Here is a 13092-nt window from a genome sequence, read left to right on the forward strand (position 1 = left end):
CAAAGCAGGGGGCTTCACTCTAGAGCTGTGTGTTTACAAGGTTTGAGCCAGTCTATATTTCGCAGCCATTTCATGTTATGAAATATTAAATTAAGGTCAGCGATGGTATTGTTAAGGGGCATCTTGTCTTCCCTTAGCTGCAAACCATGCTGTGCTCCCTCCGATTACACTAGCTCTGGCCTCTGGTCATTTGTGGCTCCAGGTGAGCAGGGCAAGGGGTGCCTCCTGCTTCTCAGGTGACCCTGGAGCTCCAGGGTGCAGCCAGCTGTGCAGCACCACCCACACCTGCCAGCCTGCCAGCTGCCCCTTGAACCTGCCTGGTCCACGGGTCCTCCCATTTGCTGGGAACTGGCCCGCCCTTGTCTGCCTGCCCTAAGGGCGGTCCCATCTACAGGCAACCCAGTCAGGTAGGCCAGCCTCCCCAGGTCCCTGGGAATTGCAGCCAAGAGCTAAGTAGGAGGAGAGCAGTCCGTGGAAGATGCGTCCAGTTGCTGCAGGTGAGTGGCAGAAGCTAGACTTGCTTCTGCCTAGGGGGAAGGGGTGGCTCCCCTTCCCCTTCCTGACTGTCAAGCCGAGGCAGAAGGGGGAAGGCTCTGGCTAGGGCCACCTCTTGTGAGACCTGGGACCCTGGTGGGAACAAGAATCCAGAGGGGCACAGTGTGGGAGCTGAGATTTCTGAGAAGGCTCCCACTCCCTCTATCTCTTCTTATTACCCAGCAAGGAGGGGTTCTGTGTACTCTCCTGCCTACTGAGTAGACATCAGGTGAGGGCAGGCAGGGGTGACCAAAGTGGCTTAGTCCCTGGGGACCAGCCTACCTGAGTGGGAGGCCCTAGAGCCAGAACAGCTGGGAAGGGGTTGGCTGCTGACTGGGGTTAGGAGAGGCTACCCTTCCTCAGGATTCAATGGGAAGTAAAGGGACAATGAGGACAATTACTTGGGGGAGTAAGAAGTGGGAACCCTGATGACAGATGGTCTTGACAGTGCCCAGGCACCCTCTCACAAGCTGTTTCTACTTTTCTCAGAATCCTTGGCATTGGTGAGAGACTTGGGAAGATGGTAAAGGAGGGAGAAAGCTCACTTTTCCTCAGTCCTTGAGTCTCTCAGAGCCTGCCTTTTCTGTCCTTCCCACCTCATTCACACAGTGAGAAGCTGGCTCCCCTGACGGGAAAGCACTAGAGCCGGCACAGCAGGTGCTGTGCAAACACAGGCTGAGAAAGGAGAAGTGCCCTTGACTTCCCTATCAGGCCTCTTTCCTGCTTCTGCATCAGCGTCAGCAGTGACTCGGGTGTCCTGTAGGGTAAGTGGGTGGAGGTGCATTTGCATGTGTGCATCCGTGTGAACAAGGTCAGCATGATGCTGTACTGCTAAGGCACAGGCCCCTTACTTTGCGTGACTGATCTCTGCCATCTTGGCACAATGACATTTCTCAGAACACATCCCTGTCTCTGACAGATGAATGTAAATGGAGCACATCCCTCATCCCATGCACTGGCTTTCATTCTGGTTCTTTTAGAAGAATGGTTTCATTAGCTTTCTACAGTATGATTAGAAAATCATTTTCCTGGCTACATATAGAGGAAGCTGGAAGTTACCAGTTGCTTTCTCTGACAGCCATTTTCCACACAGCCCTTGTGACTCACACAAGAGCTATGTGGTCCTTTCATCCAAAACTTTCAGAAAATTTCACAGTTGCACTTCCCCAGTAAGTGTGATTCTAAGAGGAGGGGCTGTGTTACTTTCGCTGTGGTGAGCTGAGGATTTGGCAGTGTTTGGGGAGTAGTCCTTGTCATTGGCTCATCTGTCTAGCCTCAGATTTGTTGTCACTGGGCCAGGGAAGCTGCCATGATACTGTCCCTGTGGGGCCTGCTGGTGGGTGTCTTCCCTCAGCTTGGGTGTTGGCAAGGTGGGTTATGGAAGCACTTCCTGTCTAAAAGCCTCAATGAACAGGACGGGGAGGCAGTGGGCACCAAAGCCAGCTGAGCCCTGGAAGATGACTCCAGCTCTAGCCTTCCTGGCTTCCCAGGTCTAAAAGGCATGGGTGTGGCCAGGGACTTGGATGCATGTTGGCAAGCACAGGAACAAACAGCTTCCCTGTCGCTCAGATTGGAGGAAACCCATTAGCAAGACCCATGATCTCCCTCCAAGTGTGTCTGTGTCATATCACCTCTTCCTGAAAAGATAGTCATGTTGGGTCAGGGTCCCTCCAGATGACCTCATTTTAACTTACCTGTCTCTTTAAAGATTCTGTGTTCACATCCTGTTTCATTCTGAGATCCTGACAGTCAGAACTGTGACACAAAAGCTCTGGTGCTATTCAGCCTCACTGTGCTTGGGACACCCATAGCATTTCAGTTCTTCAGGTAATAGTGATTGACAGCCCCTGAGTATGAAAGAGAGGTGAGCCCTAATATCCTGTGTGTAGCATTGGCCAAAGGAGTGCTTTCTTGCTGACTCTTCAGTTAAATGGCCAGGCTTCAGAGACTCTGGGCATCTGACATTGGGGAAGAGGCTGGAACACATGTGTGTAAATACATAAGCACATGCACACACGTTTACACAGACACACATCTCTAAGGACAAAGTACTTTGATAATAATTTATAATCCCCTGTTGCCAAGTGCTGGCCTTTACCCTCAGGCTTCTCGGTACAGCAAATGAACCAAAGGTGCTTACCTAAGTTGATGGCTTTATCACCATATGAGGAAAGGCTGGGCGCTGGTTATAGAACCACAGACAAGCTCCTGGACTCCATTCTCTCCCTCATTTCTGAAGCTTCTGGATCTCTTCCCACAAGGGTAGTCACTAACCCAGGGTGCTGAGAGCCATTTCCTCAGAGTCTCAGGGCTCCCACCTTCAGAAGTATCTTCCCTGTGTTCAGCTCAGGTGCCGAGTTGTCACTGCTGTTAGTGCTAGGGGCCACTGTCTTGACAGACTGCCTGTGTCCTGTCTGCCCAGGGACAGGTGTCCCATGCATGGAGAGGTTGTGCTATGGCTTCCTGGTGCTATGGCAGGGACTGAATTGTGCCAAATTCCTGTGCTGAAGTTCCATCCATCAGGACCTCAAAATGGGACTGGATTTGAAGAGTCTTCACATGAGTTCAAATGAGCTCACAGGTTAAAGCCCAAGCTCGCAGGACTAAGTCTTTTCAAGAAAAGGTTATCAGGACATAGGCACACTGGATGGATGACCACCAAGGACACAGTGAGAAGATACCATCTGCAAGCCAAGGAGAAGAAGGCCAAGAGGAACTGGCCCTGTGACACCTTGATCTTGGCCCCCAGCTACTATCATGAGGAAGTGTTTCCATTGACATTCTTGGTCTGCATTACTTTGTCATGGCAACCAAAGACATGAGTACATGCTACCAGTGTGGGCTTTTGTATTCCACCCTTCGGTTGGGCTCCTTTTCTTCCTTCAATGGTAGACTGGTCCCCCAATACTCCCGGCTCTCTCTGCCTACCTTAGAAATGGTCTTGGCTCTGAATCTCACCCTCTTTGGCCAGTGTCACATCATTGCAAGAAGCCAGACTGTCTTCATCCTGGAGGCCAGTGGCTGGACCTTCTACCCAAAGCACAGAGTCCTGATGAGAGTCGAAGCTAGGGCTCATTGCTTGGCCACAGGTGGTTCTGTCATGAAGTGAAGTCTTCCCTAGGAGAGTGCCCGGCTCTCCATACATTTTCCATTTTCTTCCTCATCAGATCCACACATTTATCCTGTTCGTCTGTTCTTTACCCATTCCAAAAGTAGCATAGCAGCTCCGGTCTCTCCTGTACGGGAGTCTGGAAGACCCTCTGAATGTCATTTTATTTGAAGATTTTATTCTTCGTACAAGCCACTAGATGGAATTGTCCAGACATTACTAATACGCAAAGGACTGTCCTTGACTTTGTACATATTCTGCAGCTGTCCTAGCACATAATCCACCCAAAATATGCTTCCCACAGTTCCAGAGTAGACAGAATCCACCATGTGGAAAGGCCTGGCAGCAAGGACATCCCAACTTGTAGTCAGGAAGCAGAGACAGAGAGAGAAAGAGAGAGACAGAGACACAGAGAAAGAAAGACACACAGAGAGGAAGTGGGGTGGGCTATAAAAAGTCAAAGTCCTCCCCTAGTGACAGACTTCCTCCAGCAAAGTTCCTCTCTGAAGTTTGTATAACCTTCCCAAACAGTACCACTACCTGGGGACCCAGTGTTATTACACATAACACACACGTGAGGAATTTCTCACTCAGATCACAGCATGTCTCATCTTCATGGGCCTCAGAGCTGTTCTGACCACTGTCCTTACCTGTAGAGCACACAGTGAGAGAACTCCTCTTTGGGGCTTTGAGCAGGAGAAAACACTCTGCCAACTCTGGGATACCTCTGTTCTTGTGACTAAGAAGCTATAGATTGTGGTCTCCTCCAGCTTCCTCAGCCCTTTCCCTGCCTAACACTGTCTTTTCCTCATTGTTCCTCCTTCCATCCCCCTTTCTCTATCCATTTTTATGGCTGAACCAGGCTTGTGGCATCAAGGAGGAGGGTAATGTCTTCCTAAGGAATTACAAACCCATATCTGTAGCTCCTTGTGGCCAGGTGATTTTGATAGCAAGTCAGCATACAAAGGTCTGTGGGGACCTACTACCATCAGGATCCTTGGGTATCTCTGCAGATCCCTCTGAGGCTATAAGACAGGTGAGAGATTTCCATTGTGAGACGCAGCTGTCATCTGTTGGCACAGGCTCAGAGTCCCTTGATGTAATTTTTAACAGAGAAATGCCATGATTAAAAAACAAGCAATAAGAAACCTAAGACTACCCTCTGGAGATTCTGTTCCCACTGCGGGAGCAAGCTCAAGGCTGAGCCTGTCTTGCTAAGGCCCTGAGTGCTGTCAGCTCCTTAGACCCACACTGTACTAATCACCACACAGTCTGCAAACCTGTGAGGAGTCTCAGACCCAGGACAACATCAGTATAGCTGCCTGCTCTAAAGAACACTCCTTGTTGTCTGTCTGTGTTGCCTGCCTTCTGCTGCAGAGCTCATGGAGCCCTCATGTACTCACTTTCTCCTGCTAAAACTGCCGTCCCAGGAGTCTGTGCACCAGAAATGGGTAGAGATGATAGGCTGTGGAGGAAAGGGAATGCCCATGTGTCCAAGGTGATAGGTTGTCACCTCTAGGTGACACTCCTGTTGTTTGTCTACAGGTATTTTCAAGGCACTAGTGTTTATTTTCTCTTCCCTGTGCGCCTGGTATTCGGGGTACCTGCTGGCGGAGCTCATTCCTGACGTGCCCCTGTCCAACACTCTCTACAATATCAAAAGCATTGGAGAGAGACCTGTCCTCAAAGGTGAGTACTAAAGAAATGGGAGGGGGAGGCACGGGTAGAGAGATGGCTCAGCAGTTAAAGCACTTGACAGACAAGTGTGGGTCAGAGTTCGAATTCATAGAAGCCATGTAAATGCTGGTGGGATTAGCACCTGCCTATAGGTCAAGCCCCGGGAGGCAGACAGGGGATCTCAAGAGCAAGCTGGCTTATGGAGACTAGCCACATTTGTAGCTTTAGAGTTTGAGTGACTCTGGCACAGTGAATAAGGTAGAAGAGTGATCAAAGCAGATTATTCCAGGCATTAACTTCAGCTTTCCATACCTTATGAACACATGCACCCACACACGTGGGCTCACATATGTACGTACCACACACACAAAAAAAATAGTGGACTTCTAAGACACTTTCTACACAGACAGAGCTGTACACAAGTTGTTATGCCCAGATTGTGACCCCCCAAAGAGACCACCGTAGACCTTGGATGTCCAGAATGCAACAGCAAGGTTTATTCTGCAGATACAAGTCTAGACAGGGACTCATTCCTACACCCAATACAGTGAGGCAGGGAGGAGTGCCTCTTTCTTGGGGAAGTTAGTTTTTATAGGCAAAACCCATAAAATTTCTTAGAGGGGAGGGGGTTAGTATGGGTCCATCCTTGATTGGTCAAGTTTTTCCCGGGCCTGGACTTTATCTTATTCTAGCTTATCTGTTTGCCCTGTCAGGAATTTTACAACTCATCTCCGGGGTCTGGTCTTGTTATCTCTGGAGAGGGGCATCTTGTGGTTAATTGGTTACCATCAGACATCCTGACTCTGTTCTTTTGTTCCTGGGGCTGGCGCCATCATTTCTGGGAACTTGAAACTGGCCTGGCCTAGATCACAGTCCCCAAAGCCGCCACTGGAGACTTTTAGGTACAGAATGCAAAAGTAAGGTGTTTTCTAAGTTTACAAGTCTCCAGGGAGGCTCTTCCAAATCTCTCACTCACAGCAGGGAGGTTGGAAGGAGCACTCCCCTTTCTTTGTGAGGCTAGTTCTTAAAGGCACAGACCATATAATTTATTTTAACCCGCTTCCCTTTTTAGTCTTTTGGTCGAATATCCTGACTCTGTGTTTTCCAAAGTCCCTGTAGCAGATACAGCCACCTGGGGAAAAGGGGTCTAAGTTCTTATCTACACTTAGGAATCCTGGTTTAAGCTTCTCTTTGTCTGTAGGGGATAGAGTGGGGGGTTTTACTGAGGTATCACAAAGTCACAGCTCAGGGTGAAGAGGCTAGAACAAGGCCGAGCCAAGGAACAAGTTACAGTTGGGAAAAGATGGTCAGGGGATAGCAGAGACTGAGCCAGGCACCTCTCCGAGGGCTGTGAACAGGTGTGCTTCAGAGCATAGATGATTAGTCTATTCATGATCTGGGACAGAATGCCACAGCCTGGGAGCATAAGGACAGAAGTGCGGGGCCCACAGTGTTCAGGCAAGGCTGTGCACAGTCTAGGTGCAGATATGGTACCTGCTGGCAGCCTGCTCTCCAGTTTGCTGGTGACATCCCACTGAGTCATGGTGCTCTCGATTTCCCAATATCTGTTTTATTTACAACACTCATGCCAGGAAGGAGTGTGTTATCTTGGAAGGAAATGGGTGTTGTCCAAATCCGTTCATGGACTTGGCAGGCAGTTATTAAAACTGTCTCCTCTGAGTACATGTGTCTTCAAGGTTCTTCCTTCACTTCTGACTGTGAGAGTTGGCTAGGGAAGGAAGTCAGACCACAGCATCTGTCTTAGGGTTTCCATTGCTGTGAAGAGACACCGTGACCATGGCAACACTTATAAAGAAAACATTTAATCAGGGTGGCTCACTTACAGTTTCAGAGGTTCAGTCCATTATCATTATGACTGGAATCATGGCAGTATGCAGGCAGACATGATGCTGGAGCAGCTGAGAGTCCTACATCTTGCAGGCAACAGGAAGTTGACTGTCACACTGAGTGAAGCTTGAGAAAAAGACCTCAAAGCCTGCCCCCACAGTGACACACTTCCTCCAAAAGGCCACACCTCCTAATAATGCCACTCCCTTTGGGGGCCATTTTCTTTCAAACCACCACACCATTCAAGAACAAGTAAGGTTTAAGTGGAATGAATGCTGTCCAAATGATTCTGGGTACCCAGTGGGACATAAGGCCGCAAACTCTCCTCCTTTAAAAATTCACTGCATGTAGATGCTGTTTGGTTTTTGTTTTGTTTTGAGACAGGCCCTCTCTAAGATGCCCAGGCTTGCAAAGATCTTGAACTGGAGATCTTCCTGCCCCTTTCTCAAGTGATAGAATTACAGATGTGTGCTGTTACATCTGGAAGCCAGTGTATTTTTAACATAGAAATAAAGTCTAAAAATTAATTCACACAAAACTAGATAATGCTTAAAAAATTGTAGGTGCTGTTTCTTTTCAATTAATCCATTTTTATCTAGGGCTATACCTCTCCGAATATACCTGGTCTTGACTGGTTGCAGAAGCTAAGCAGAATCAGGCCTTAGAGGGAAGATTAATTACATTTTTTTAAACTTAAAAAAAAAAAAAGGTAGAAGGACCTTCGTTTGACTTGGCTCTGATTGGGTGTTTTGGTTTTCAGTACAATCTTTGTATGGCCTTTTCCTGTGTGTCACCTATTTCCCATGTACATGGTGTGGAGGAGTCACACCCGTGGAGGGAGCACTTCCTGTCAGCAGAGGGCATAGAGGAACCTCAGAAGCTTGTTGTCTCCTTTATTTCCTCCCGCTTTTACTCATGCTTTCAAGCCCACCCTGCAGATGTGGGCTGGTAAGCCAGCCTTGACCAGAGGCTCCTTAGTAGAATGGTTGCAGCTTCTGCCATCCTCTGGGGTGTAGTGAAGACAGTAGAAACCCAAATGTTATGGCCGTAGTCACAATGGCTGTGTGCTGGTTTGTTCCTGGTGTGGAGCCTCCCCTAGGGAGAGAAGCCTGACTACATGGGGGTGGGGGGTCTCTGGGTACAGATTTTGGGAGATAAATCATGCTGGTATTAGCATAGGCGAAGCTGGTGTAGGGTAACCATAGCTTTTGCTGCCAGGCCGTGCAGCTAGGTATCCAGTGTTAGTGGTCCTACATTCCTGGTGGGCAGATGTCAGGAAATGGCCTCACCCACCCTACGTGCACGCACCGAAGCCCTTGGAGCCACTCCTAGGGCCCCTTAATTTTCCTCTTGTACAGGCAGGAAAGGGGTCAAGAATGGAGTTGAGGCCCTGGGATCTGCATGGATTCTATAAGTTCTCACCCATCACTCAAGCAAGTGATTTAGAGCCTCCATGTACAGGGGTGACCAACAAGAATGACCTCACCTAGTGGGACCAATACTGAATACTACAGAAACAAAGCAGTGAAGAGAAGGCCACAAAAACACCAGTTCTGTGCTCTGGCTGGAAATAAATACCATCCCTGGAAGGAACTGGTGAAGGCCTCTTGTACTTGATGACAGATGAACTTGATGTTTGTTGACCAGCCTCCACTTAGGCCCAGCTTAAGACTATTTGACCATGTACTAGACAGTCAGGAGAGCTGAGAGGTACTTCAGACCAGAACTGGATGGATGAATGTGAGGGGGACCCATAGGTGGGCAGAGCAGCCATGCAAGACACCAAGCCTAGAGAAGACCTGCTGGGATCCACAGGACACAGAGAGTGCATATCCACCATGAGCAAAGCTTTCTGAGGGCACTGGGGGTGTCTTTAAATGTTGGTTCTTCCTGCTTCTGATAGCTTTCCAGATAGACTGGGACCAACTTGCTTTACAAATCTAACCAGAGAGGCCCTAGAGGTGTGCTTTGCTGAGATTTCTGTGGAGCCCCAGCCTCAGCTTGCAGTTACCATGAGGAGGTCGTCTGAAAACTGGGTACTCCTGCTCAGTCTAGGGGCTCTGCCTGTCTTCATTTAGCCCTGTTTTCAAAATTTAGAACTATTCATTACAATTTGTTTTGCTTTTAATTTGAAAGAATTGTTTTAAATGGTTGCTAATTTGATTACTGAGCTTTTGGGTTACCCTTCTAAGTTGAGGCCAGCACCAGACCTCTGTAAGATGCACTGCAGCTGCTTGTCATGTAAAAGAATGGCCAGGAGCATTTCTACACACACCTGCTTTAGGTACAGGAGGGCTTCTGGCTAGTCCAGGACAGAGTGCATTGAGAAGCAGTAAGCATTCTGCCGTTTGCACCCTTGGGCTGGTTATAATGCAAAGGTCACTGAGTGAGAGGAAGAGAGTGCTGCAGGGCAGAGGTGGGAGAGGAGTGCTGCAGGGCAGAGGTGGGAGGCAAATGAACATTGCACAGACTGACTGTAGCCAGTGACTGCAGGGCTCTGGCAGTCTGGAAGCCGCCATGGTGACAGTAAATTGTATAAGATGTTCTTCTGACTCTAGGCTATTAGAAGTAGGAGCTTAGGTTCTGGCAGCCACAAGAGATAGGCTTGGCTGCCTCGCCCCAACACGCCAGTTAAGGAGACAATAAAAGTGATAATGAAAGGCAAAGAGATGTTATTCAGTGTGGCAGTTTCACAGCATCAGATCTGATGTTGGGGTCCTTGATTATTTGGAGTTGAGTTTCAAGCAGGGTGAAAAGTGAGGGTCCAGTTTCATTTTTCTGCATGTTAAATGCAGGTTTTCCAGCAGCATTTGTTGAATGTGTGTTTTTGGCATCTTTGTAGGAAATCAGGTGGCTGTATAAGTATGAACTAATATCTGGGTCCTCAGTTCTATTCTTCTGATTCTGTGCTATGACCATGCTGATGTTTGTTTGTTCTTGAGACAGGGTTTCTCTGTGTAGGTTTGAAGCCTGTCCTGGAACAAGCTCTGTAGACCAGGCTGGCCTCAAACTCACAAAGATTCACCTACCTCTGCCTCCTAAATGCTGGGATTAAAGGTGTGTGCCACCCTCTCGAGGCCCGACCATGCTGTTTTTAAGGCCATGGTTCTGTGGTATAGCTTGAAGTCCTGTGTGGTGTTATCTCACGCTGTATTCTTTCTGTTCAGATTGTCTTCACTATCCTGTTTTATTTTGTCACTATCCTATTTTATTATTTTATTTTTTGTGTGTTGCCATTCAAATTATCAGATTTTATTCTACATCTGTGAAAAGGAAGAGTGTCTGTGGAGTTTTGAATGAGAGTTCACTGAATCTGTAGACTGCTTTTAGTAAATGGCCATTTCCACACAATTAATTTTTCCAGCCCAGGAGCATGGGATGTCTTTCGACCTTCTAGTATCTTTTTCAGTTTCTTTCTTTAGTGGCAGTGACTAATCTCTGTGCCTTTAGCCTGGAAGGGGGAACACTTCTTGAGGGACTAATGTAAAGGTTAAACACTCCATGAAGGACCAGTGTATCCATATGCAAAAGTAAACAGGTGACCCGAGTGAAGGGGTCTGATGCAGAATGAAGGCAGAGGTGCCAGAATCTTACTCTGTTTCTAATGGTTTATTTCTTTGTTTCTTTGTACCTTGTGGACCCAAGAAGAGTCAATACTTTTTAGCAAAAATAGCTTCTAAGTTCTGTTCTCTTTTCTCCTAAAATGGATTGTATACTTTTGAGAGAGTTGCTATGTGATAGTCCCAGTACACTACTTTCCAGGAGCCCCTAGCCATGGCTTTTTTTTTTTTTTTAATTTCTCAGCCCCTAACCATGGGCTATGACAAATCAAAGCTTTAAAACCTGAGTCCTGTGAGAACATAACCAAGGAAGGTGTGGTGGTTTGAATAAGAACAGCCCTGATAGGCTCTTATATTGGAATGTTTAGTCATCAGGGAGTGGAACTGTGTAAAAGGATTAGAAGGATTAGAAGGTGTGGCCTTGGGTGGGTGTGGGTGGACTTGGAGGTTTCAAAAGTCCATGCCAGGTCCAGTGCCTCTCTCTCCTCTTCCCCCTCTCTCTTTCTATCTATGACTCCGGATGCAGTTCTCAGCTACTGCTCCAGCACCTGCCTGCATGATGATGATAATGGACTAAACCTCTGAAACTGTAAGTGAGCCCACAATTAAATGGCTTCCTTTTCTGCCTTGGTCTCTTCACAACAATAGAAAAGTAAGACAGGAGGTTTGAGTGTTAAGAAACTCATGTGAAAACATTTCATTTTTTATTAGATTAATAAAAAGGTACTTTAGTGCTGTGTGAATTTGAAAACAAGGAAGCACAAACTCCTTATTCTGTTTGCATTTACAGATATACATGTAATAGGTATTCCGGGTGGGAGTGTCTGTATCTAGGCCTTACAAGTGGGGTAGCAGATGCAGAGAGAGGCGGCTCCATAGTTAGTGGTCTTCCTGCACTTCCTGTCTCCTTTGTCTGGGCCCCAGCACCGATGCTGAGTCCTGGAGGACCTCAGAGACACTAGAGAGCCCCACTTTCCAGGCTTCTTTCCTTCTTTCCTCACCAGAGTAGCGTGTCTGCGCTGTCCTGTCTGGGACTCCTGGCTCCTCACCCGTCTCTCCCTCAGCATGTTCTGACCTTAGACAAAAGCTAAACAAAAGCCACAGTGACATTGCCTATGGATGGCCACCCAACTCCATTCTCCTTGTTTCTCCCAACCTCTGAGTGTACAGAGGTCTGGACATTGTTCTCTGACTTCCATTGTGTTCAGAGGCACAGTCCACACGTAACCACTGGCTGACATGTAACAGAACACTTTTGGTGGCCAATTCTGACTGCACAGTCTCATGGGAAGCAGTGAAGTGATGGCTGTGGCCGAGAAGCTGCTGTCAGGTAGCCCCAATGAAAGAATGAAGAATCTCCTCACCCAGTGACTTTTTCAAGCATGCCTCCTAAACCCTCAGGATCATCACCCTCATTCCCAGGGTGAGGAAAATCAGAGTACCCAGATCCGGAGATTTTCCTGAAAGACACATTCTTGGACTCCACACCAGGAAATTAAAAAGTCCATGGGTCTAGGGTTGAGTCCAAGGACCTGTATTTATTGTGATTGACTTGGCCTCAGAGAGGGCTTGTGAGTTGAAAAGAAATTTTTTTCATGGGCTTGTTTGGAGTCCTGGAGATGGCATTGCTTTCTGCGAGGCAGGCTGGAGCCCTCCCCCATGCCAACTCTCTGCCTCTGGATCTGGTAAGAGCCGCTTGGTCTTGGTGTGAGCAGCATTCCTGTGGGCCAGGGACCTCAGCCTCTGCTTGTCCCTTTGGACTTCCGCTGTCTTGGGAAGGAAGAGGATTCCTAGGAAGCACTAAGGCTAGGTGAGGTCCTTGGTGACCCTTTGGACAGTGCCAGGTGGGAGGGAGCTGTGGATCCTGGTCTGAGAAGCAGGCACCTTTTTCCATCCATGCAGTGTGGTTCTGTGCTCCTAGGAAATGAGTGGAAGACTATACTTATGGTGAGCATACTACTAAAGAAAAACAAAATAACAACAACAACAACAACAACAACAAAAAACCCATCCTGGTTTCCCACTCATTCCCAGGCCCTTCAAGAAAACAAATACTCACCTCTATGTTACTTTGGTTACTGCTGCTGAATGCTCATAGGGACTCTAAAGAAAACCAAAGGCCTGCCCTCCAGGAAGTTCACCTGCACATGTCCATATAAAGCAGCACCATTATGTGATGCAAGCCAGGTGTGGTGGGGGGGTAGGGGTGGGGGTGGGGATGGTGTGTGAAGCCAGACAAAAGAATAGCCTCTAACCATGCATGACTTCCTGCTCCAGTTTCTCACGCCAGGCATGGGACTTGTTTCCTGCAGATGGTGATCCATCTGCCATCAGGGAAATTTTAAATATTAAACTGCACTCAAA

At 47.9% G+C, this 13092-nt stretch overlaps 1 protein-coding gene across 1 annotated transcript in view; it reads left to right on the forward strand.

The window, feature by feature from the left end:
* The first annotated feature begins 373 nt into the window (after nt 1-373).
* The window catches only part of Fam3b (FAM3 metabolism regulating signaling molecule B), a 33393-nt gene continuing 20674 nt past the window's right edge, over nt 374-13092 (forward strand). Inside the window, exons 1-2 of the mRNA XM_028879916.2 lie at nt 374-497; nt 5189-5332. Coding sequence (XP_028735749.1) covers nt 479-497; nt 5189-5332 — 163 coding nt within the window. The 5' untranslated portion in view covers nt 374-478. The remainder of the gene's footprint in view (nt 498-5188; nt 5333-13092) is intronic.

The sequence above is a fragment of the Peromyscus leucopus genome, chromosome 12, assembly GCF_004664715.2.
Source record: "Peromyscus leucopus breed LL Stock chromosome 12, UCI_PerLeu_2.1, whole genome shotgun sequence".
Taxonomy (NCBI): domain Eukaryota; kingdom Metazoa; phylum Chordata; class Mammalia; order Rodentia; family Cricetidae; genus Peromyscus; species Peromyscus leucopus.